The sequence below is a fragment of the Phoenix dactylifera genome, chromosome 16, assembly GCF_051530095.1.
Source record: "Phoenix dactylifera cultivar Ajwa chromosome 16, Ajwa_hap1_PhDact_Kaust_v1.1, whole genome shotgun sequence".
NCBI classification, from domain to species: domain Eukaryota; kingdom Viridiplantae; phylum Streptophyta; class Magnoliopsida; order Arecales; family Arecaceae; genus Phoenix; species Phoenix dactylifera.
This window is the reverse complement of record NC_143205.1, coordinates 396,983-420,128: the sequence shown is the minus strand read 5'-3', so window position 1 is coordinate 420,128 and position 23,146 is coordinate 396,983. Positions and strand designations below refer to the sequence as shown.

Genomic DNA, 23,146 nt, shown 5'->3' with positions numbered 1-23,146 from the left:
GGAAAAGCACGAAAAGATTAAAGAGAAAAGTAAAGAAAACAGAAGGAGAAAAGACAAAAAGGCCTATGAGGGAAGGGGGAAAAAAAGAGGAAGAAAAGAAAAAAAAAGGATGAAAACAGGGCCACAAATAGTCCCCCACACTCTCTATTTTCCTTTTCTTTTATTAACCATTATACTCCTGGCAAACTATCCACATTTGGCTTCTCAGATTAGCATGATAGCAACCTTCACTAGCAGAAATTGTGCGCGACAGTTCAGGTATAATAATTTGGTTAACCTTTGCAAGCATAGGTTCTGTTTAATTCAGGAGGCAATGACAACCAAAATTGAAAACAAATACAATCAGGCAACCATGAAATCGGACAAGCACAAAATCCTTTATTTCACAACTGCATATACTAACTTCAAGAAACATATTCGTTCCATCACAAGCTAGCAGCTTCCCCAGACGGAGTAATATAGATCTACATCACCTAAAAGGAGGTCGAAGGCAAACAGCAAAGCACACATCACAACATCAATGTCTCAGCTGTTTTACAAACTTGCATGCAACAAGATGAGCATGACCAGCAAAGAAAACATTTGGCTTAGTTCTCAGAGGTGCAAGTAGTTTCGCTTGAAGAGAAGCTTTCATCCTGTATACGCTTTATCTCGTAGGCCCATTCCAGACCTGGGCAGTAGTGAAGGGGTGGATTGAATCTGTGGTCATTCATGTCAGGGGGCAAGAATGCACCATTTTCGATTAGGAATTTGACAGCTTTTTTGTTCCTTTCTTTGGCTGCAGTGTGGAGAGGAGTCCCTGGTTCATCAGAAAGCAAGGATGACTTCAGCAAAAACCTAATACTAACTCAATCCTCCTATTTATAATGGTGCAAAACCAGACAATAGAACAAGTAACCTCAGCTAGAAATTCAGATTAGACGAGGATACCAAAGAAGAATAACATGGAGGGAAGGAGAATTTGTAGATAATACAAACACACGGTCTTGATTTGAAGCTACATTTAGCACATGGCCATTGGATGTCTGTCATGCAATATGGAAGGGGGAAAAATCATCCATTCCCAAAATTGAGTCTATTAGGTTTTGAAAATTAGGCAACCAAATCAATATAAATAAAGATATCTGATGTGTGTGCATGAGAGAGAGAGAGACAGAGAGAAGAGGGGGGGGTGGCGGAGGAAGGAGGTGGGAGTTGTTCAGGATCTGATGCCAATTATAATATACAAAACAATCATGCAAGTTTGCAAATCAGGTTCACATTCCAAGACAAGTAATAACTGTATTAACCAAACTCAGGCAACATTTACACTAATGAACAATAAGAGAGGGGAAAACAGGAACAAATGAAAAAGAATCCATTCCGAAACGTATCTTTGCATGTAGGATTGCAATCCCTCACAATTCCAAATGTCAAAAACTGAGTCAAAATAAGTACAACTTACAGCCACATGCGCCTTTTGTTCTAGCATCAATGTTTGCACCACGCTCGAGTAATTCATCCATCACCTTGAGGTGTCCACCTTGAGCAGCAAGATGGAGAGGCGTCACACCTTGCGCCTTAGGGCCCCATGCTGTCACATTAACATCCATACCTTCATCCAGCAGCCGCCTCACCTGAAAAAGTAATGGATTAAGCAAATCAAGCAATAAAGAGATAATTTAAAACAATGAGTTAGAGATTGCTATAACATACTATATCTGATCATCAACATGCTGAACTGACAGAAAACCGACATATTGGCCATGGCATGAAGTATGTGCCATGTAGTTTTACAGTACAGTCATAGAAAACCATATGGTTATGTCAGCGTGAATAAAAAAGCTGGTGTGACTGAAATAATAGAATAAATAGCATCCTATAAAGTTTAAATGCAAGCTATAACCTTAAAACCCAATTTAAATGGAAATGGCTTCTCAATTACAATTGTGGTTTGTAGTTCTAACAGTTAGCCAAAATAAGTAATATAACAACAATTTCTATCCACCTAGATCTTCCATATAAAAGCAGCCCAGTGCATGAGGCTCCCACCATTGTAGAGTCTGGAGATGGTCAGATGTGTGCAGCCTTATCCCCATATGCGAAGAGGTTATTTCCGTATTTCTAACCCAAGAGCTCCAGGTCATAATGGAGCAACCTTAATGTTAATCTTCCCCATTAATCAAGCTCATAATTTCTATTATCTGTAATAACATATGCAAAAATGTATTTCAATTTTCATCTTCTCTAGAAAAGAAGAGGGATAAGGGTTATTATGTTTCAAGACTCCTAAAACAAATCGTAGAACTTAAGCCCATGTGCCTTACCTGATTTGTCAGATTTCATACTATCATTTCAAAAGCATTCACTCACTATTTGTTGATGAATGCATTCTCAATTATGCATAAATAGTATAATGGACCACTATTTTCGGTTTAAGAATCAGAATTTATTAAGTCAAGCGATGGTTGGTATTACATTAAGGTTTCTTAGGGTTATGTAACTCTGGCCTACATGTCACCATGGGGCTCATACAAAAGAGATTGCAGCTGCATAAATATTTTTTCCTTTTAAACTTGGTTTTTAGCTTCTCTTTCCTTTAATCTTCTTTTCTCTACCCCTTTCTCTTATGCTTCAAAGCTTGACAATTGGCCCTAGATCATGAATGTGAATATCCCAAATCATGTGAAGATTAGAATTTCATCCTTCTACAACATTACCTTGTATCTACCCCAGCCACCAAAAGACACAAAGACATTTTCATCCCTAATTCACTTGAATTTTTCAAAATTTCTTAGTATCATCTGCATATTCAAACAAGTCAGAATTGCCTAAGAATCTTATATCATCCAAACGTTTAATTAATTAACCTAAAATATTAATAGCTTGTCTAAAATAAATGCCAGAAATGCTATTGTGCTTTTCAGATCGTAAACTAAAACCATAGAACCCATTCAACATGATCTAGGTTGCTGTAAAGCAAGTTGATACTTTCCATATCAGACAGGGTGAATCCATGTTATAGCTTGTAGCAGCAAATCATTTCATTGCACAGCAGAGGGATGACTTGGATTTGCAAATGACATACCACTTGAATAGCATGACTTATCAAGAAACTGGTCTAGAACTCAGACAAGGAAACTCGCAAGCACTTATAATCCATGATTATACATGTTGAAAAACATCAACTTAATGAAGCATTAGGAGAAGCTAGCGACATGTTAATACATGGCCAACAAGGTCAAACTGTCAATTGAGAGAAAACCCAACCAAATAAAATTGCTTAGACCAAGGACATGGGAAACCACACAAGTAATTTTTAATTGTTTTCAGAGTTCGCAAATATGAGCATATTGATTAATGTGATCCAATTGAAAGTAAAATCTTGAGAAGCACAAAGCAGTGCAGATGCTTTTAATTATGCTTTTATGTTGTCTTACTTATTCTTAAATTGGTGATGGATCTTGACAGTTCTAAAAAGAAATTGAATAAACAGAAATATGGAATAATTTTATAAAGTGATAATTTGTGGATGACGTAAAAATAGGTCATTCACAGTTTTGAATCAACATAGACATGAGACTATGAGAACAGGATTTGAATATGTTAAGACACTTGGATTTAACATGCATTGGAAAATGATAGAGAAATGTAAAGTGCTGGCAACCCCATGTTTCCTACATTCAACATAATAAACTGTGACAAGAATGTTTAAGATAGGATGTGATTCCTTATTCTATCTACTTCCCCTAGACTCTCTCTCTCTCTCTGCTTCTCTTACCCCCTCCACCCCCCCTCCCCCAACACACAAAAAAAAAAAACCCTCCATGCTGCATTCTGAAGTTGGACTCACCAATCTTGATCACAGTCAATATTGGTCAAGCTCAAGTGCAAACAAAACCATTAAAAAAGCCAATAGAAAATAAGGATCAAACTTCAAATAAAGAAAGTCCTAGTGTAGCTAAAAGAGAAAAGAGATTGAAGTTCTCATCAAGTACAATGTATGCAGACAATCTAACTGCGAAAAGAAAGGCCTAAACTTAGATCAAGGAACAAATTGGAACCAATTCATTTAGACTTTCTCTGCCATTAAATGTCATGGTAGCTCAAAATTCACTTAACTTCAGCCATGAAGAAGGATAAAAGTTTGTTCGTTTGAATAACACATAATATTAGCAGCTTGTGTGATAAAAACTAAAACACAACTAAATTGTTAAGAAGTAAGCATGATTGAGGAGTCCCTAACAAGTACTTGCTAATAAATATTTAATTCTGTTTCTTTAGTTGAAAAAAAAAACTTTCTTAGAGAGTATAAAATACTTCTATTTATCATTTTAGTTTAGCTGAGATAAGCTTTAGATTATTGATCCATGAGTAGTTAAGTCATCTTATCCGATGCTCAAGTTATTCCCAGAAATAAATAAACAACTTATCACAAATGTATATTTAGTAATTCTTACAAGCATTCCTAAGTTTTTGGATCATCTTTTGTTATCTGCAAATTTACCATATACAACATAGCTTATGGAAAATCCCCCAAAACCACAAATCATTCAGAGACATATTAAAAGGAGGTTGGGGTGGGGGGATATACGAAGATTATCATCAGTCACAATACCATAAATTCTAAAAAGTATCAGATACACCAAATTCTTGAAATAGCTTGATCTAAAGAAGCTAACAAGCAAAACAGAAAGTAAGCCAAGAACACCAACCTCCTTGAGGTCGCCTTTCCGAGCACCGATGTGAAGCAGGGTCCAACCCCTATCGTCCCTCTCCCTCGACCTCTGCCTGAAGGATCGCCTACTCAACAAGTGGCGGCGAGGCTGTGCCACCTCTTCTTGCAGCATGGCTTCCCAAATTGCAACAACACACCCAAATAATCAAGAGCGAGCCGATTCCCCCAAGGAAAAACCTTGAATCGAAGCTTTATTTTTCTTTTTCTTTTTCCCAAAGGAAGAGATAGGAGATGAGATGACTCCTCAAAAATACCCAATTTTAAGGGAGAAACTGAATTTTTCCAGGAGAAAGGAGAACCTAGATCTTGTGGAAAGAATTGAAACTGTAGCACAAAAGATCGATCGAAACAGGTCCAAGATCGAGGGTTTACATAGTTTGAAAAGAGCCCCCCGGCAAGCCAGAAAATTAGCGGGAAACCGAGTAGTTGCCCATGCCGAACGGCGCAAAAGGATTCAACCCAGGGCCGAAGACGCGAAGATTCTGAAGAACCGAGGAGATCGAATCCGCGATCGAACAAGAAGACACAAGGAACGAAATTAGAAACATAATCCTGGAACAGAAATAAACCCTGGATCGAGGAGGTGGAGAAGAACACGAGAAGAAGATGGAATTGGAGGCGAATCCGGGAGAGCAAGCTCAAACAAAGGTATTATCCGGCGGGATTCCAAGGGTTTTGGACATGGATCCAAGTTGGGAAAGGAAACTCTAGGTCCCAAGAAACCTCTGTCTCTGTCTCACTCTCTGGCCTTGGGGAGCGCTAGGGTTATTTCGTGGAGCCGTCGTAGGTTCAGCTTTATCGCGTTCGCAAAAGTGAGCCGGGGAATTTCCGGACCGCCGGTTCGTTAGACCGTTCGACAAAGACTCCCCCATAAAGTCAAGCAAAGCTGCAAAAGTTGGCACGGATGCGGAGCCTGCAAATACTTGGTGGATCGCGTTAAGTGACGTGAATGAACAGCATGCCTCAGGCTGCAAATGGGTTGGGTTGGCCTGAGATCCGACCCGGTCCGACCCATGTAGATCCGATCCAGCTCCAAATTTTAGGACCCACGGGTCCGAATCGGGTCCTAAAATTGGATCCGAATCATTTTCTGGGTTGGGTCTGGGTTTACCAAATGGATCTAATCCGATCCGAATGGACCCAAAGAGAGAAAGAGAGAGAAGAAAAAAGCAAAAGAGAGTTTTTTTTTTCTATTTTTTGGTGTGGGTCGTGGCACTATTGATCCATCAGGATCCTCTCTCTCTCTCGGTCTATTACACTGTTGATATCTCTAGGTCGTGTCTCGGTAGCTGGGTTTTCTTTTTTTTTTCCTTCGGTTTTTTGGTTTCTGTTTTTTTTAACTTTTACAGGGGGAAGTGAGGGAACACCGAACTGAATATGGGTCATGTGCCAGTTTCCTGCAATGGAATTGGATTTTGGAAGAAGGTCTGGGATTTTTTTTGTCCCCGTGAGAGGGGAGCTGGGAGACACCAAGTTCCGTCCAATCAGTCATATGGACAAAAAATAGTGCGATATGAAATTTGGCTTGTAGACCGACTTAGTTAGTAAGTCGGGGTCATCTGTTCTGACTGGAGATCAATTGCAACTCTTTCAAGTCATGGGTCACCCAGCACCTCATAATTATAATATGACCAAATTAGATTTGCCCAAATTCTTTTCCAAAAATACAAAAAAATTGGACCCGATTCAGACCCGAACCCGACCCGACTCGGACCCGACCCGGACCCAACTCGGACCCAATCCGATCTTCAACCGGGTCGGGTCTGGGTCCAAAATTAGGACCCGAATAAAAAACCGGGTCGGATCGGGGTCACCCAGGACTCGACCCGACCCGACCCATTTGCACCCCTAAGCATGCCCTAAGCGTATTTAAATAACAGCTCTAAAATAAATAAAAATATACAAAAACTACAAATCTATAATGATACTTTACCTGATTTTAGACCTAACCAATTCAAATTTAATCTAATATTCTACAAACATAAAATTTCTTATTTGATTTAAATTCTCACTTGAGCTGACAAGAGCTAGACTGACCTAACCTAGGAAAATTAGCTAAACTTATGCTTAATTGTGAAAATATAGAAGTTTTTTCTCTTTTCTTAACCAATTGATTTTAATAAAAAATATCTGTTACTCTATTAAAGAAAGCCACGGAAATATAAAAATTTTATCAATATGTACTCACCTGGCACGGATGAATCTCAATGGCCTAATTCTTCAATTCTCATTGAAATGGGATGTCACACCTAATTTAATTCATGGTATAACTAATTGCACTTCATAGGACTCTAACAATTATAGATCTTATAGGAACTAGGATTTCAAATAGGTCGGGTCAAACCGAGGCATGCTTGACCTCGATCCAACCTGGTTTTATGTTCGGATCTTGATATTAGACCTAGATCCAACCAATAGACGATCGGATCGGATCCATGAAAATTTTTTTAGACCTAACGAATCATTTAGGTTAGGTCAAGGTCATGTATGACCCACATCCAACTTAAAATATTTAGGTCTAAGTCGTGTTCGAGTTAGGATCGGACCATTTCTTTAATAAGAACAATTTATAAAAAAAAAATTGTTCTTACTTTTGAATCAGGATAAAATTTAACCGCTATTCAAGAACAATAATAACAAAAAATATATCTATTTAGGCAACTACATAAATATGTCATACTAAATTTTAACAATAATATGTAAAGTGCATGCGTAATTGGGTTATCAACGACATAAATATATGTATTTAGGCTAATGGCGCCTAATGTGGGTTCATTGCATCAAGCCCATGATTTTATAACTTGTTTGACTTCTAGATGACTTCTTGTTCAAATAAGATTCCCGCAATTACTAAAAATTCATGTGTTATAAAGAAAGCTTAACAAGATGCATTTTAAATTATAAATTCAACGAACACAAATTTAAGTAAGAACCAAAAATGACTTGATCACAAAAATATTTGCACATTGTCCATAATAGCAAAAAATGGGGAAAGAAATGAGATACTATTTACACCACATCTAGATTGGTTGCGATTAAAAGACAAAGTCACCAAGAGAGGTGCGAGCCAAATGAATGTAGTGTACACCCAAAGAGCAAGAGCTCTTGACCTAGGAAGAAGTCTTGATGAAATAAAGTCCAAAAATAGTGGTTGGCCAATGATTACAATTATCCATATGTGAAGTGGTCAAACTCCCTACCACGCATAAGAATAGTGGCCCATGTGGTGGCACCAATAGTAAGGATAAGTGTCCATAGTGAGTAGTGGTACCCAACTTTTAACTTTCCATGACATGAGAGGTGGAGTAGCACTACCTATCATGTATGACAATAGTGGGCCATATAGCACATAATAGTAAGAATAAGAATCTAAGACGAGTAGTGGCACCCATCTTATCAATTAAGAGGAGTCACTTATAAATATCAAATTGTACTTTATATGGAGGACTCTTCGACAATCAATCCAATCCAATTATTTTTATCTCTATCTCAATTTGTTATCCAAAAAGTAGGCATAACTTAGATTTTTACAGTAGCCTTGCACTATGCCCTTATCATAGCCCAGCTTTACACTCTTACATAGATTAGTGCTACACCATTTTACTGTAGCCCAGCGCTATATCTCTATCCAGCTCTATTTCTTTTGAGCAGTAGTATAACAATTGTGAAAGTTCTTAAAGGTTAAAGCATCTAGACCTACGCTACTCTCTATCCTTTCTTTGTTAACATCTTTCTAGCTAGACCAACACAGGTGACATATGCGTACATGCATCTAACCCTTGCCCAAGTAATCTTGGCAGCGTGCCCTCTGTCCCAACTGAATGAATTTCTTAGGACATTGAGTTTTCTAGTTCATCCGAAATGGGGTGGAAAGGGATGCAACAAATACAAATAGCTTTACTTGAACATATGAGATACTATAACCATTCTGAACATTATATACTTCTCTCCACATTGCTTCCATAGCAACCTGGCAAAGACTTTGCAATAAATTAAGAGAGATTTTTTTTGAAATTATTTATTGATTTTCTCTTTATATAGATTTGGTTAGTTTGGGTTCAATATTGATTTTTCTTCATTAAAGTGTATTTTGAGAAGGATACATAGTGGTTCGTTGTATACTAAGAGTAATCACCGTTAACTCATTGCAGTCAAGCAAGATGAATTCTACTCTTAACATGTCTCGAACCGAGTAGCATTTATTACTTATTTTATTTTGCAGCATATGAACAGAAAATTATTTATTAAATAATTAAACAATAGCCACAATATTAGATTAGAATATTTCAATAGTAAATACAAGGAATATCTTAAATAAAAGGGATATTATGCTATGATTTTGTGTCCACTTTGCAGAGTAAGCTGGGAAACCATTAAACATCTATTAAATTGTCACTATGTAAGGAGATGTTGGAAATTGCTGACGCCTTGCCAAGGATAAGGTGGCAAGGAGAAAGACTTTAAGAAGGAAATATAAGAGTCTGGGGTTCTATACTTCATCTTGGAGCTCGCCTTGGCATGTTATTATGGTTGGAGAAGAACAACCAAATATTCCTAAGCGTTAGCTGCCCAGAAGATACTCCTCAAAGCTATAAGGATGCATTTGGTTTGGAATCGGAATTGGAATGGATTAGAAAAGAAATTGGAATGGCCATATTTCTTGAAGTGTTTGGTTGATAATTGGAATTGGAATCAGAATGAAATTTGAATACTAAGAGATAGTCTAGATTGAATTTTGAGGGATTGGAGCATTCCTATGGTCTTTGGAATAAGAATGCGAGTGGAGCTCTCCCCAACCAAATAGCTAGAATGAGAGTCAATCATTTCCATTCCCATTCCAGAACCCAACTCTCCTCCAGCAAATATGCCCTAGAATTATTCTCAATTTGGGAACTAATAAAGCCTTCTTGGTTGCTGACTTGTTTTTCTCTCTTAATAAATACTCTTTAGAGAGCTGTGAGAGGGTATTTGCTCCACTTTGATCCTCAACTTTAAGAGTGCTATGTCTTTTGCTTCATAACGAAGATAAGTGGAGATTCAGCTCCTCCTTTTTGATTTAAAAAAAAAAGTGCATTTATACATTTAAAGATGTGTTTCTTCTCCATCCACAAAACTAGCTTTCATTGCATGGTTTCTCCTAGAAAATTAGGAAATGGCTTTTGTGAATTTTCCTTTTTCTCTTCTTTGAAGTTAAAACAACTAAATCCTATCACCTTCATGAGTTGTGACTTTTGAGAAATCAAGAATCATAAAGTAGTGCTCTCCAGTCCTATGATCCCATCATGTGAGCTTTATAGGATAATGATTTTCGATAATAGAGGTCTATTAATTTTTCTTTTCTGGTGAAGAGATGATTATTGGAGTTCACCCTGAATTTTCACAAAATTTTGTGAATATGTATTTAGAAGTTAGAGTGGAGACTTGACATGGAGGTGCATTAAAAAGTTTGGACTTTGTAATGCAGTGTTTCAACAATATTTTGTCTATGAAACAACTTCACATGGCATAAAAGTATTTCATAAAGTAATAATGGAACCAAATTCATGCATTTACAAGATAAGGTGATCTCGAATACATCTATGGCAACCGTCCTTATAAGCTACAATTGGAGGGTGTATATTCTGATAAATAATTTACCAACAATTTTCTTCATCCTAGCAATTGATAAATGCAATAGACATTTAGAAACAAAACATTAAACTAACAATTAATATTGATACACTCATTGACTTATTTTTTTTAAAAGTTATATAACTTATTGAGATATTTAGTGATTTTGTACTTTTTTTAATCCTCAAATTCTTGTTTTAAATGGCTTCTGCATTGAGCAAATTCATGAAACATTCTGAATTGGTATTATCATCAGGTTTTTGCCAATCAAGATATGGATTTGTACCTGAACATTCAACCGGCATAGATACAATGAACAACAAGCTCGCCATAAAATCTTTCATTACGGTCTTAAAAGCATATGTAAATATTTGTCTCATCCAAGTAGAAGCATATATTAAGTACAAACATTTTGCATTTCTATATGAGTTACCATCCATGTCCAGAAAATACTGCTTTGCATTTAAGAAAATTGAAATTGATGAGTTTCAATAAATGATTAATAGAAAAAGGCTTCCAATCTTATGCTAGTCAGCTACCTGTCGTTTTATGAACCCTCATTAGCCAATCATTCCTCCCAAAGGCGAGCTTTGGTTTGTCAAATTTTCCAACCTCTTCCTTGCAACTCCGTCTATGGTACTTTCGTTCTTCCCTCCTCTTCCTAGAATAAGACTCGAGTACCTCCTCCAAAATTTTTTACTTTTGTACACAACCATACTATCTCATTTGCTTCTCCATCACTTTGTCCTCAATTCAGGTTAACTTTTACAACTCCTCTCACATACTCATTGTCCACTATATCCTTTCTAATTTTACAGCATCCATTTCTACATTTTCTTTTCTATTACATTTGCCTTGCTTTCTTAAATACTTTTGTTGCTTAACCTTCTAAGCCTTACATATGTTAGTTGACTAGGGACAACCAGAATATAGAACAATCAGTCATGTGCAAATCAATCAGGTAGATACACATTAAACAGAAGTTATAACCAGTAAGCCAAACTGATAAATGGTAACATTGTTATTGTACATGTGATACGGTATTGTCATCAGGCACATTTACAACTTATATTGAGGACAGAAGAGAGCTATTACTGGCAGCTGACTGCCATATCGAGCAGGGCCTGTTAACAAACCCATTCATTTTGTGGAATTTCTACATTACATTGGCCCTATGCAGCTCCCCAGGAATCAACAATTGGACCACAACAATGATAGCATGCACCTGTTTGTCACCAAAAATAATGGGCACGAAGTGGTTCGATCTTGTTGGGAGCAGCAGAACAACAAGCTCTGGTAGTTCACGAACCATGTGATTGGTGGAAGCAAATGCCAGTCCATGCACGTTATCGTCCAAAAACTAGTTCCTTTAAGGATTTCAATGGTGAACTGTACCCGTAGGCTATGGTGTCTCTCCACAGAGCAATTCCTGATCAAGAAGAAAACAATCAAACGATATTTTATTTGTCTCTGTAACCTATGACAGGCAGCCAGGAACAGCAACTAGTTTATGAGCAGAGCAAAGCAAAGTTTTAGGAGCAACACAGTGATGAAGACCACTGCCAAATTGAACCAATGTGGCCTCTTCTTGTGCCTAACACATCACATATCCTAGATGTACCGTACATGTCAGGCAATGAAAGAGAGTATCCCAAAAAATTTATGGGAAGTTTCTTTTTGGAAACGGATGTCATAGCATTATCAACAGAAAAAGAATATCCCAAATTACACAAACAAACAGAATCCAGTGTATATCCCTCCCAGAAAGACAAGTAAACAGACCAAATGACTTATATTCCACCTAAATGAGCAATTAATAAAATGGACTGAAAAACAAAGACTTGATAAATTGCATGTGAAAATAACATACATCATAAGGTACAAAGGGTAGAAGAAAAACCTATCCATATGAACAAACCCAGCGTTGCTGCCAAGAAAAATTCCCTGCTAATACTGTTGAAACTGCACTGACATTGCAAACGTTAGATGTCCTAATTATTCTAAAGAAATATATCTGAAATTCGTTTAGAAGAGAGAGCTTGAAAAGTTAACAAAACCTACCAGTACATCCAAGCCAAATTCCCCCACCCATGCAGAAATGATGCCCAAGATGCACCAGTGAACCTGCAGTCCAAATAATGATTCAATAATTAACATTCTGAGCATAAAACTGCGCTTTTAGAAAGGCATGATAGTTTTGTAATCTGCAAAGGAAAGCCAGCAGTTCAATACTTAAATGTCAAAACATGCATGGAACGATGCGGAGATTAAAGAAATCTTCTTTTCTAATACTTGATGCACTAAACACATTCATCTATACATCACACCTCCAACGGGTAGTCGACTACTTCTACCCAGAAATTAAACTGTAAACCATATCTGCCACTTACAGAGAACTTTTAACAATGGAAAACAGGAGGAGGACCTGCTGATCTAAAATACACCAAACAAGAGACTTCCTCAATGGGCTAAAACAATTAATTGCATTATCTTTTACACTCAGTTAAGTATTTAAGTAATTTTCAAAATACAAAGTAGATATCTAATTTCCAGGTATGTACATCTGTAATCTGAAAAGATTTAATAAAATACCACATCAGATCCCGAATAAATAGTGCCCGCGGGACCATAAGACCATTTCCAATCATGCCAAGCAATAATGTGAAAGCTGATAAGCCTTTAATGTTATCTGGATTGAGATAGCTTGTCCACTGCACATAATAACAACTCGGACATAAGGTCAATGTACAAAGATATACAATGTCAGATTTAAAGACAAAGCAGTATCATACCATCTGGGCAATGGGCATCCACATGAACAGTAGAGTGGCAGTCCATCCAGATACCGATCTTATGAATTTCACTCCCTTCTCAGAAAGTTTTCCAGTTCGTGCCTGCATGTCTTAGTAACTGCGGAATCAAGAGTTGCCCATACAATAAGACTGTCATTCAGAAAATATTGTTGGAGAGAAAATAACCATATTTGATATGATAAATTGGTAACAAATGCATTAAGTAAATTTTGCTTGCACATAACCAAACTTCTCATTTACCACCAATATAAAGAAATTGCAGTTATTAGAAAACCACGAGATGTATCACATCATTTGCTTGAGTACTATAGACCAAATAAACTACAATATATTGATTGGGTCATTATCAGATTTAAGTTTAGAGGTACATTTTTGGACTCAGTCGCTGCCTAGACTTTACAAACCGTAGTTGAGACTCCCACTGGTCTTTCGTTTTTCATTGTTTATCTTTACAGAGTTTATGGGATACCAAAAAAGGGCATTTGAGATATAGGAAGAGTTACCTGTATGCAGCCTTACCCTCCTGCATACAGAGAGGTTGTTTTGAACCCATAATCTTCAAGTTACAATAAAGCAACCTTACCATTACGCTCACCATCATTGGGTTTGAGGGTTACCATGCAAGAAAAAATAATTGGGGTGGCAGACAATGTTAATATGCCCTGAGTAGTCTTAGATGGAACTAGGATTTGCTAATCATAATAATTGTCAATCATTTCCTTAATATATGTGAGTTAACATTTCACGCTGCTTCAATGGTAAATTCCTAGTAAAAACTTTCAAAACCAAGGTCCAAGGCCTCATAATTTATGGTGTTAATTTTTTTAGTTTGTTTTCCTAATAATAATTATTCTGGATCTGGTAATATTTTTATTGATCCAATGAAATACTTCATGGTGTCCTCCTATTCTAATGCCGACGCTTTACTAGTGTGGTTAATTCTTAGTGCTCAAAATACAATAACGACTTCATTTTCTTTTTATTCTTCAATATTTTATTTTTTTATAAGAGCCGATTGAGCTGATGCTATTCCAACCTTCCTGGCGATGCAAAATGATTAAGGACTCATCCAAGGTGAATGAGGAACTTCTATTTCAGTCCAAGAACAAAGGTGCAACCCCTCAAGGAATTCCCTTTCATTTTTCTTTATCCATCTATTAATGTGTTCATGCACAGTTTGTAACCAAAAAGAACACAAATTATGGGCCACATGCTCGGCTAACGAGTAACGTCTATTGGAAATATTGCAGCTCACATGTCAACCATCTCAAATCACAGCTACCCTAACTGGAGTCTAAAATACCCTCATGTATCAATTATCATCTGAAGTAACTAAAAGACGAAGGTAATCTACTACAACAACCGATCATCTTTCACCCTGTTCCACAGTCCAAGGAGCATTGCATCTTAAATGATCCCACTTTTAGCCTTCTGACCCATGCAATTCAACCATCACTGTTAAAATCTACAAATGGCAAATTGTTTGAGAAATTGGGAGGTATTTCACATTAAATAGATTGACGGATGGGCAATGGGACATTGGCTATATCATTCGAACTCTTAATTACCTTCGATCGAAATAGATGCCCTTAATAAGCTAGAAATGCGATGAAAGATTTCCTTCTAAAGCCAACCAATTTTAAACTTGCGATCAAAAGCATGGACAATGTAAGCATGATGACAGCAACCATACCATGATGACAGCCGCAACTGCCATGATGCAAGAGATAGTTCCTGGCAAAATGCTGTTCGGGACGAACGGAACAAATGTCGACCACATGACCTGCATATCCATCATAAGAAATCCATTCATTAGCTCTCAAGAACACTCTTTTAACACTCAGAACCCATTCATCAGAACTCACCTGAGGAAGAACAGAGAGCCCGGTGATGGTGATGAAATCCTCCCAAAGCAGCCACACTCCCTCGCCAATCCAGTTAAAGTAGTTCATAAAGTTCAAGACGAGTCCAGACGCCACTACGGCCGAGAGCGCCGTGAAGTGGGGCAGCGGCACGGCCCCGGCCGTGGCTAGCTGCGCTATGACGACGTAGATGGAGACGACACCCAGAGTCTGCACCACGATGGCCTCGGTCTCCTTCTTCTTAGCGAAGTAGGACAGCAGCGTCAGGTTCCCCAGCAGGCCAGTGAGCATCCCCTGCCACGGTTTTTCGCAGCGTTATGAGAAAAGGTAAAAAGTAAGCAAGAAAGGAATGAGGGTGGATGGAGAGGGTGGTGCGGACGAGCCAGGGGAGGGCGAAAAGGGCGGCCTTGTTGCCGGCGACGAGGTTGCGGGAGTTGAGGAGGATCTGGGGGAGCTGGATGAGGAGGAAAGGGACGTTGGACGCGCCCGCGAACTTGGCGGTCATCGAGTCCCACTGCTGGAATCTGGAGGCCTGAGGACGAGAAGAGAAAAGAAGAAAAGTGAGACCTTTGAGAGAGATCAGAATTGAATGGAGGAGGAGAAGGAGAGGGAGAGGGGGTGCGAATGGCGTTACCTGATTGGAGGGGAAGGGCGCGGGAGAGTCGACGGCGGAAGCGGCGGAGGGAGGGCAGCGGCGGGGAGCAGTGGAGAAGGAGGGGGTTGGAGTTCTATTAGAATGGGATCTGGGAGATCGAAGGTGAGGAAGACGAAGTGAAGAAGCGAAGAAGAGGCAGCGGAGAGAGGCGGTGGGAAGGGAGGCCAGCGGCGCCACCGCGTACGGTGTCATCAGGAACAGAGAGAGAAAGAGAGGAGGAAACGGGGGAGCCCAGAGTCGGAGGGAAGAAGAGGAGAGCGTTGGTGTTGGCGGGAGAGACGAGATGGGCCGTGAGCGACTGTGGATACGCCATGTAGGCACCGCACCGCGACACTACGTGGGCCCACGGAAGGTCTGGACGGTGGGTGGACCTGCTGAAAGCCCTGAAAAGCAACAACAAAGTGTAATAAAACAAGATAAAAGTGAAGAATCCAGTCTTGCTCTAGTCAAAATAAATAGTCTGGACTTACAACTTTTTTTTAAAAAAAAACAAATATTTTATAAAATTTTTAAATGTATACAACCGCTAGCATCAGCCACAACTATATTAGAGTTTCTACGGTAAAACTGAAGAAGCCTCTCATAGGAATCAGCTACGAGAATTGCAACTTCAGTTGTAGCAGAATGGTCACCTTTGTAAGAGCCAGGCATCTACTACACGTTTGGTCGCAACCATGATGCAAGAAGAGTGATTATTTGAAGGGCAAACAGAAGGAGTGATTCTTGGGCCATATTTCGGCTAATCTGGCATATTTGGGAGTGTGGGAAGATGAAGGTATTCCATAGCGAGTTGGAAGACCCTGCTCGCACTTTGATGAAAGCTTTCTGGTTAGTGGGTGATTTTTCTTTTAAAGTGGAGGAAGTGAGAAACTACCCTTAGCAATTTTAGTGAATAGAGTCAAATGTCCAAAGTAAAGATAGAAACAAGTTGCAGGAGACTAGAGACTAAACATTTGCAATAATGAAGGAAGGGGATCACTCAAAACTGGATGGCTTTCCTTTGTTTTTCCACAGCATAAAAATCCCTAGCTTTGAAAGGTATGCGATGTCTTGGAGAGGGTTGGAAGATTTCCTTCCAAGAAAGATTCTAGAGTTCTTCTCCAACCAAATAATAATCAGTTAAACAAACATGAAGTGGTCTCTCGTACCTTTATTTCAGTCTATTGGTCCTACCCTCCAGATGGCTGGATGATGGTGAACAAATGATGGTTTCTATCACCCTGACAGTCTCATGGAGGGATAGCTTTTATCATGAGGTCACATTCTAGTCTTTTTTTTGTTTGTAGGAGCACAAAATGTACCTAACGAGGTCTATTTATGGTTGAAGCTTGGGCTATGTGAGGGCCTTCATAGTGAGTTGTTGAAATGAAGCTCAACAAGTTCATCCTAAAAAGTGATTCTCTCACCTTTGTTTCTGATATGCCTAAGAGCCGATCATACCTCGTACAAAATACTAGCCAACCAAAGCTTTCCATGAAGCCTTTGAACTGCCAACTAAAGTCTGCCATGTGGCAAGCTTAGAAGCACGCGTGCGGCTCTTCAAATTTCAATATCCTCCATAACTGGCAACACCTCAGCCATGATCTTGGGTGGTTTCCGAAACCACGCTAGCAAGATGTTCAGGGCGTGATATGAGTACAAAATGCTCGCGTCTAATTCTCGGAACCTACGGTATCTTGCCCATCATAGCTGACCCATGTGCCCGAATTTCTAGGCAATATACACTAGCCTTCGCATATACATTCCACTTTCAAGGGACCTTTCAAGTAAATACTTTGGTGCCCTGACATACCATTGTACTGTCACTCCTAAAGAACCTCCTTTGTTCCTAAGTGTCGCCTTGACTTAAGCATCGGAAAGTCTCCAGCGGGATACTCTCTAGCAAGAGAACTTTTTCATCTCTATTGTTTCAAGTCGGAGCTTGGTCACGAACCATGACCCGAGATGCAACCAACATTTCTGAAGCAGCCCCAAATGAATTGCAGCTTCGTACAACCCTAGCAGCTTGCTGTCGAGCTCTCTAGCACCTTCCTCCACTCAGCACCTGAGTCAAGCTGGTCTTTAATGACAACAGATTGGCACTAGAGAAAAGGCTGTGATCCTATCTCTTCTTTAAAAAATAAATAGCTCGTCGCCATGAAGTCTCGAAGGGCACATTCAGCACCTTCTAACACTCATCCAAGTACACCGTAGGAGTTTGATGGCTCTTTGCAGAGCCTGTGGAAAGCTCCACCCCAGTCGAAACCACAGGTGGCACTAGTGGTAACTCTTGAGCAGTTTCAACTGCCCATACAACAAGTTCAGGCATTGACTACTATTGTCTAGAACTTACAGCAATCAACCACCAATCAGTAGTAGCCAGCCGCCAATCAGTAGCAGCCAATCTCCAATTGGTAATGGCAGTAGCAGCCTTGCGAGTCGAGCCATTAGGAAGTCTTAATATAGCCAGACCATCACTCCCCTTCTCGAAGCAGGAGGTGGGCTCAACAGAGTTAGCATGCAAAAGGCCCCATGCAGTCACCAATCCCAACCAGAAAGTCCTATGTGGGATACGTGACACCGATCCTCCGATTTTCGATAATGGAAAGAGTCAGTGTCCAATCACTCTTCTTCTCGTCGATTTGAGAGAGCAGACCTCGACTACAAGTTTGAGAATATGGTTCGATGCCTCGAGGCCCTGAGGTAGCACCAGGCTGAGCAAGGGAGAGATATGGAGTTCACCATCGAGACTCCATTCTCAGCAAGAATAATGAAGGAACCCATTCCTCCTCATTTCAAGATGTCACGGTTGGAGATTTATAATTATACTACGGCACCACTAGATCATTTGGAGAGTTTCAAAGCTCTTACGATGCTTAAAGGGGCCACCGATGCGGTGTTGTGTAGGGCCTTTCTTGCCACACTTCGAAAGATGGCTTGGTTATGGCACATCGGGCTGCAGCCGAACTCCATTCACTCATTCTCATAATTCAATAGAATATTCATTACCTACTTCATGAGCAGCAAGAGGCAAAAAAAGGGTTCTGGCACCCTCTTTGCTATCAAACAAAGGGAGAGGACTGCGTTAGCTGCTTTAATATGACCATGCTAAAAGTCTGCAATCTAAATCACTTGGTCTTTATGTCCTTCATGAGGAGAGGATTGAAGATGTCTCGGTTCCTTTTTTTCCTAGAAAAGATGTTCCTAAGGGAATATACCAAGCTCTTGAATAGGGTTGACAAGTAAATCAATGCTAAAGAGGCCATGATAGCTCAGCATGAGTTAGCTAAAAGCAAGTCCAACAAAAAGAAGAATAATAAGCAGGCTCGAGAAGACTCGGAGGAGCCTAATAAAAAGCTAAGAAGGAATAAAGAAGGTTCTCGTCAACCAAGAAGCCCATCTTGGAGGTTCAAGAGGTATACTCCTCTCAATACTTAGAAGGGCAAATCCTTATGGAGATTCATTACTGGAGCTATATGAAGTGGCCCCGGAAGATGCAAGTAGCGGCCCATAAGGACCTAACTTAATTTTGTTAGTTCTACCGCGATTACGGGCACGACACCAAAGACGACATCCAGCTAAAAAATGAGATTGAGACCCTCATCTAGTGAGGCTACCTTGGTGTGTACGTTTGTGACCTATGAGATCGAGTAGATGCTAGTCGGTAGCAGCCCGCCCTTGAGGTGCAGGTTGATAATCGACTAACCATAAGGGTCATCAACATGAGTGCTGGTGGAATGACCACTAGTGGCAATGTGGCATGAGTTTGTTTGCCTGAAGTGCGTACGTACAAGCTGCCCAGATTGGAACCTCAACGTTAAAAATGCAGAGAATGAATGAGGTCATCTCCTTCTCGAATACTAATGTTGAGGGCGTTCAGACCCCCCACGATGATACTGTTATAGTTTTCTTTAGTATACTATGATGTAAAAGGAATTCTAGTGGATAATAGAAGTTATCTTGTTTTATGAGACTTTCTGTAGAATGAATCTATAGGCTGATTGGCTGAGAAAGGTGCCGTCACTCTTCTATTTATAGCGGGACAGGCCTTGATACAAACCATGATGATGCTAGACTTTCTAGTTGTCAAGGTCCTATTAGCTTACAACACCATCCTAGGGCGACCAGGTTTGAACTCTCTGCATGCCGTGGTCTCCACCTACTACTTGTTGATGAAATTCCTAATCAAAAATAGCATGGGAGAAGTCCGAGGTGACCAAGTGCTTGCTCGACAGTGCTATGTTTTCATACTTGGGGAAAAGAAGCTGAAGAAGATGTTGCCTATCAAGGGCTTCAATACCTGAGATGACTAGAGGCAGCAGCATGGGGAGCTAGCCGATGAACTCCTTTCAATTCCCTTGGATGAAGTGGAGTCGAGCTGTATGGTGTAGGTTGGAGCCCACCTCGACAACACTGCTAAGGCCTAACTTGTGGAGTTTCTTTAGACCAACGCTGATGACTTTGCCTAGTCGGCTTTTGACATGCTAGGCATAAACTCAGACATCCTCATCTATAGGTTGAGTGTGGACCCGGCCCACTGGCTTGTTTGGCAGAAGAAGTGGAGTTTTGCCCTAGAGAGACAAAAGACCATCGATGAAGAGGTTGACAAGCTTCTCCATGCGGGTTTCATCTATGAAGTCGATTACCTCGAACTTTGGTCAATATCATCCTGGTTAAGAAGACCAACGAAAAGTGGCGAGTATGCATTGACTTTATTGACCTCAACAAGGCTTACCCGAAGGATAGTTTTCCATCGTCGATGATCAATTAGTTGGTCGATGCCACCTTTGGACACCAAATGCTCAGCTTTATAGATGCCTTCTCAAGCTATACTCAAATCAAGATGGTATTTGAAGATGAGGTGAAGACCTCATTTATCACAAATAAAGGGCTCTATTATTACAAGATCATGGCCTTTGGACTAAAGAATCAGGAGCCACTTACCAGTTTGGTCAACAAAATACTTAGAAACAAATTGGTCGTAACATGGAGGTCTATATTGATGACATACTGGTGAATAGTCGACAAGTCTAGCATCTTATTGTTGACCTAGATGAGACTTTCCAAATTCTGAGAAAATACTATATGAGGCTCAACCTGATTAAGTGTGCATTTGGGGTTTTTTGAAAAAGGTTTCTCGAATTCATGGTGGCAGCACGAGATTGAAGCTAATCTCCAAAAGATTCAAGCCATGCTAGAAATGGCTCATCCAAAGACTAAGAAGGAGGTTCAACGCCTTGTGGATCGCACCGCAGCATTGAGCAAATTTGTGAAAAAATCGGCAAAAAGAAGCTTACCCTTCTTCAAGGTTTTGAGGTGGTCAAAGAACAACTGCTGAATAAAAGAGTGTCAAGCCAAATTTGAACAGCTGCAAAGCTACTTCGGCCCTGTTTGGGGGAGCTGTTGGCAGTAGAGCTGTTGGAAGTAGAGCTGTTGGAAGTAGAGCTGTCTGAAGTAGAGCTGTTATAAAAAGCTGTTTGCTGTTTGGTAACTACATTCGTAAAGTGCTGTGGTACTTTGTTTTGTGTTTGGTAAACAAACTGAGAAAGTACTTTTATATGACAAAATTACCATAAAGGACATTGCATAGTATTATACAACACAACATAATAAAACATAACATAAATTAATACATAAATATACGATATAGTATAATATTATTGTAATATAAAATAATATTATGTTAATATAGCATAATAGTAATATAATTATTAGAGTAAATTAATATTTGATAATATAACATAATATTAAATTATTTAACATAACATATTAATGTATTATGATATAATGTAATATATATTATATTTATAATATAATACAATAATAAAAGTATAAAATATTATAATTATTAGTATAAATTAATTTCTCATAATATAACATAATATTAAATTATTTAAAATAACATATTAATGTATTATAATGTAATGTAATATAATACAATATTTATAGTATAATACAATAATAAAGGTATAAAATATTATAATTAATATTATAAATTAATTTTCCATAATATAACATAATATTAAATTATTTAAAATAACATATTAATGTATTATAATGTAATGTAATATAATACAATATTTATAGTATAATACAATAATAAAGGTGTAAAATATTATAATTATTAGTATAAATTAATTTTCCATAATATAACATAATATTAAATTATTTAACATACCATATTAATGTATTATGATATAATATAATATGATATTATATTTATAGTATAATACAAAAATAAAGGTATAAAATATTATAATTATTAGTATAAATTAATTTTTCATAATATAACATAATATTAAATTATTTAACATAACATATTAATGTATTATGATATAATATAATATGATATTATATTTATAGTTTAATACAAAAATAAAGGTATAAAATATTATAATTAATATTATAAATTAATTTTCCATAATATACCATAATATTAAATTATTTAAAATAACATATAAATGTATTATAATGTAATGTAATATAATACAATATTTATAGTATAATACAATAATAAAGGTATAAAATATTATAATTATTAGTATAAATTAATTTTTCATAATATAACATAATATTAAATTATTTAACATAACATATTAATATATTATGATATAATATAATATGATATTATATTTATAGTATAATACAAAAATAAAGGTATAAAATATTATAATTATTAGTATAAATTAATTTTCCATAATATAATATAATATTAAATTATTTAACATAACATATTAATGTATTATGATATAATATAATATGATATTATATTTATAGTATAATACAAAAATAAAGATATAAAATATTATAATTATTAATATAAAATAATTTTCCATAATAATTTTTCATAATTTTCCATAAAATAATTTTCCGCGATCCAGGGGCTCTTCTTCATGGTCCACGCTCGAGGAGAACCTCAGCGTGGGCCGCGAGGTTGATGATAAAAAAAAAAAACAATAGATTGATTTTGGAAGGTATAGAAAAGGATTAAAAATTTTTTTCTTCTAAAATGTGGTTCAAGAGATGCATACAAAAATTGAAAAGAAAAATACATTTTCTTACGGAAGGGAGTCTGACGGCTTGGGTTTTTGGCTCCAGCAGATTTTTAGGTTTATACAGGGATAAACTATGTAATTATGTTATTTTAATATGGGCATTTTTGTCAAAAATATAGCTTTCCGAAAAAGCTGAAACAGCTTCCTCCCAAAAGCACCAAATTGGAGCTTCCTCCCAAAAGCTGTTTTCAGCTTCCCGCAAAAGCTGAAACAGCTTTTTGAAAAATTTACCAAACATAGTTTTTCATCTAAAAGTACTTTTGGAGGGCCAGAAAGTGCTTTCTGGCCCTCCAAAAGCTCTCCCAAACAGGGCCTTCAACACTCAGCTGCTCCTCTCTAAGTCGAGCCTTGGTAATCTAGTTGTTCTCTCACTGGCCGCAAGTTCGATCCTTGTCTGAGAGGAGGATGGAATCCAAAGACCTGTATATTACATGAGTCAAATCCTTTGGGATGCA

General features: G+C 38.0%; 2 protein-coding genes across 3 annotated transcripts; both read right to left on the bottom strand.

Annotated features, from left to right (window-relative positions):
• Window positions 1-355: 355 nt before the first annotated feature.
• Window positions 356-5,484, bottom strand: LOC103720732 (phytochrome-interacting ankyrin-repeat protein 1-like). The gene is made up of 3 exons (XM_008810578.6): window positions 4,695-5,484; window positions 1,445-1,616; window positions 356-799 (listed from the first exon to the last, which is right to left on the bottom strand). The coding sequence occupies exons 1-3, from the start codon at window positions 4,827-4,829 to the stop codon at window positions 588-590; spliced, it is 519 nt and encodes a 172-aa protein (XP_008808800.1). The 5' UTR covers window positions 4,830-5,484; the 3' UTR covers window positions 356-587.
• A 5,822-nt stretch (window positions 5,485-11,306) lies between these two features.
• LOC103720731 (maltose excess protein 1-like, chloroplastic) lies at window positions 11,307-15,955 on the bottom strand. 2 transcript variants are annotated; one of them, XM_008810577.5, is made up of 9 exons: window positions 15,637-15,955; window positions 15,382-15,534; window positions 15,006-15,296; window positions 14,834-14,923; window positions 13,120-13,221; window positions 12,920-13,038; window positions 12,389-12,451; window positions 12,228-12,289; window positions 11,307-11,756 (listed from the first exon to the last, which is right to left on the bottom strand). In XM_008810577.5, the coding sequence occupies exons 1-9, from the start codon at window positions 15,847-15,849 to the stop codon at window positions 11,674-11,676; spliced, it is 1,176 nt and encodes a 391-aa protein (XP_008808799.3). In that variant the 5' UTR covers window positions 15,850-15,955; the 3' UTR covers window positions 11,307-11,673. The 2 variants fall into 2 exon arrangements, with proteins under 2 accessions (XP_008808799.3, XP_026665656.1); XM_026809855.4 differs by having other exon boundaries at window positions 11,623-11,756; window positions 12,198-12,289; window positions 15,637-15,939.
• Window positions 15,956-23,146: the final 7,191 nt, after the last annotated feature.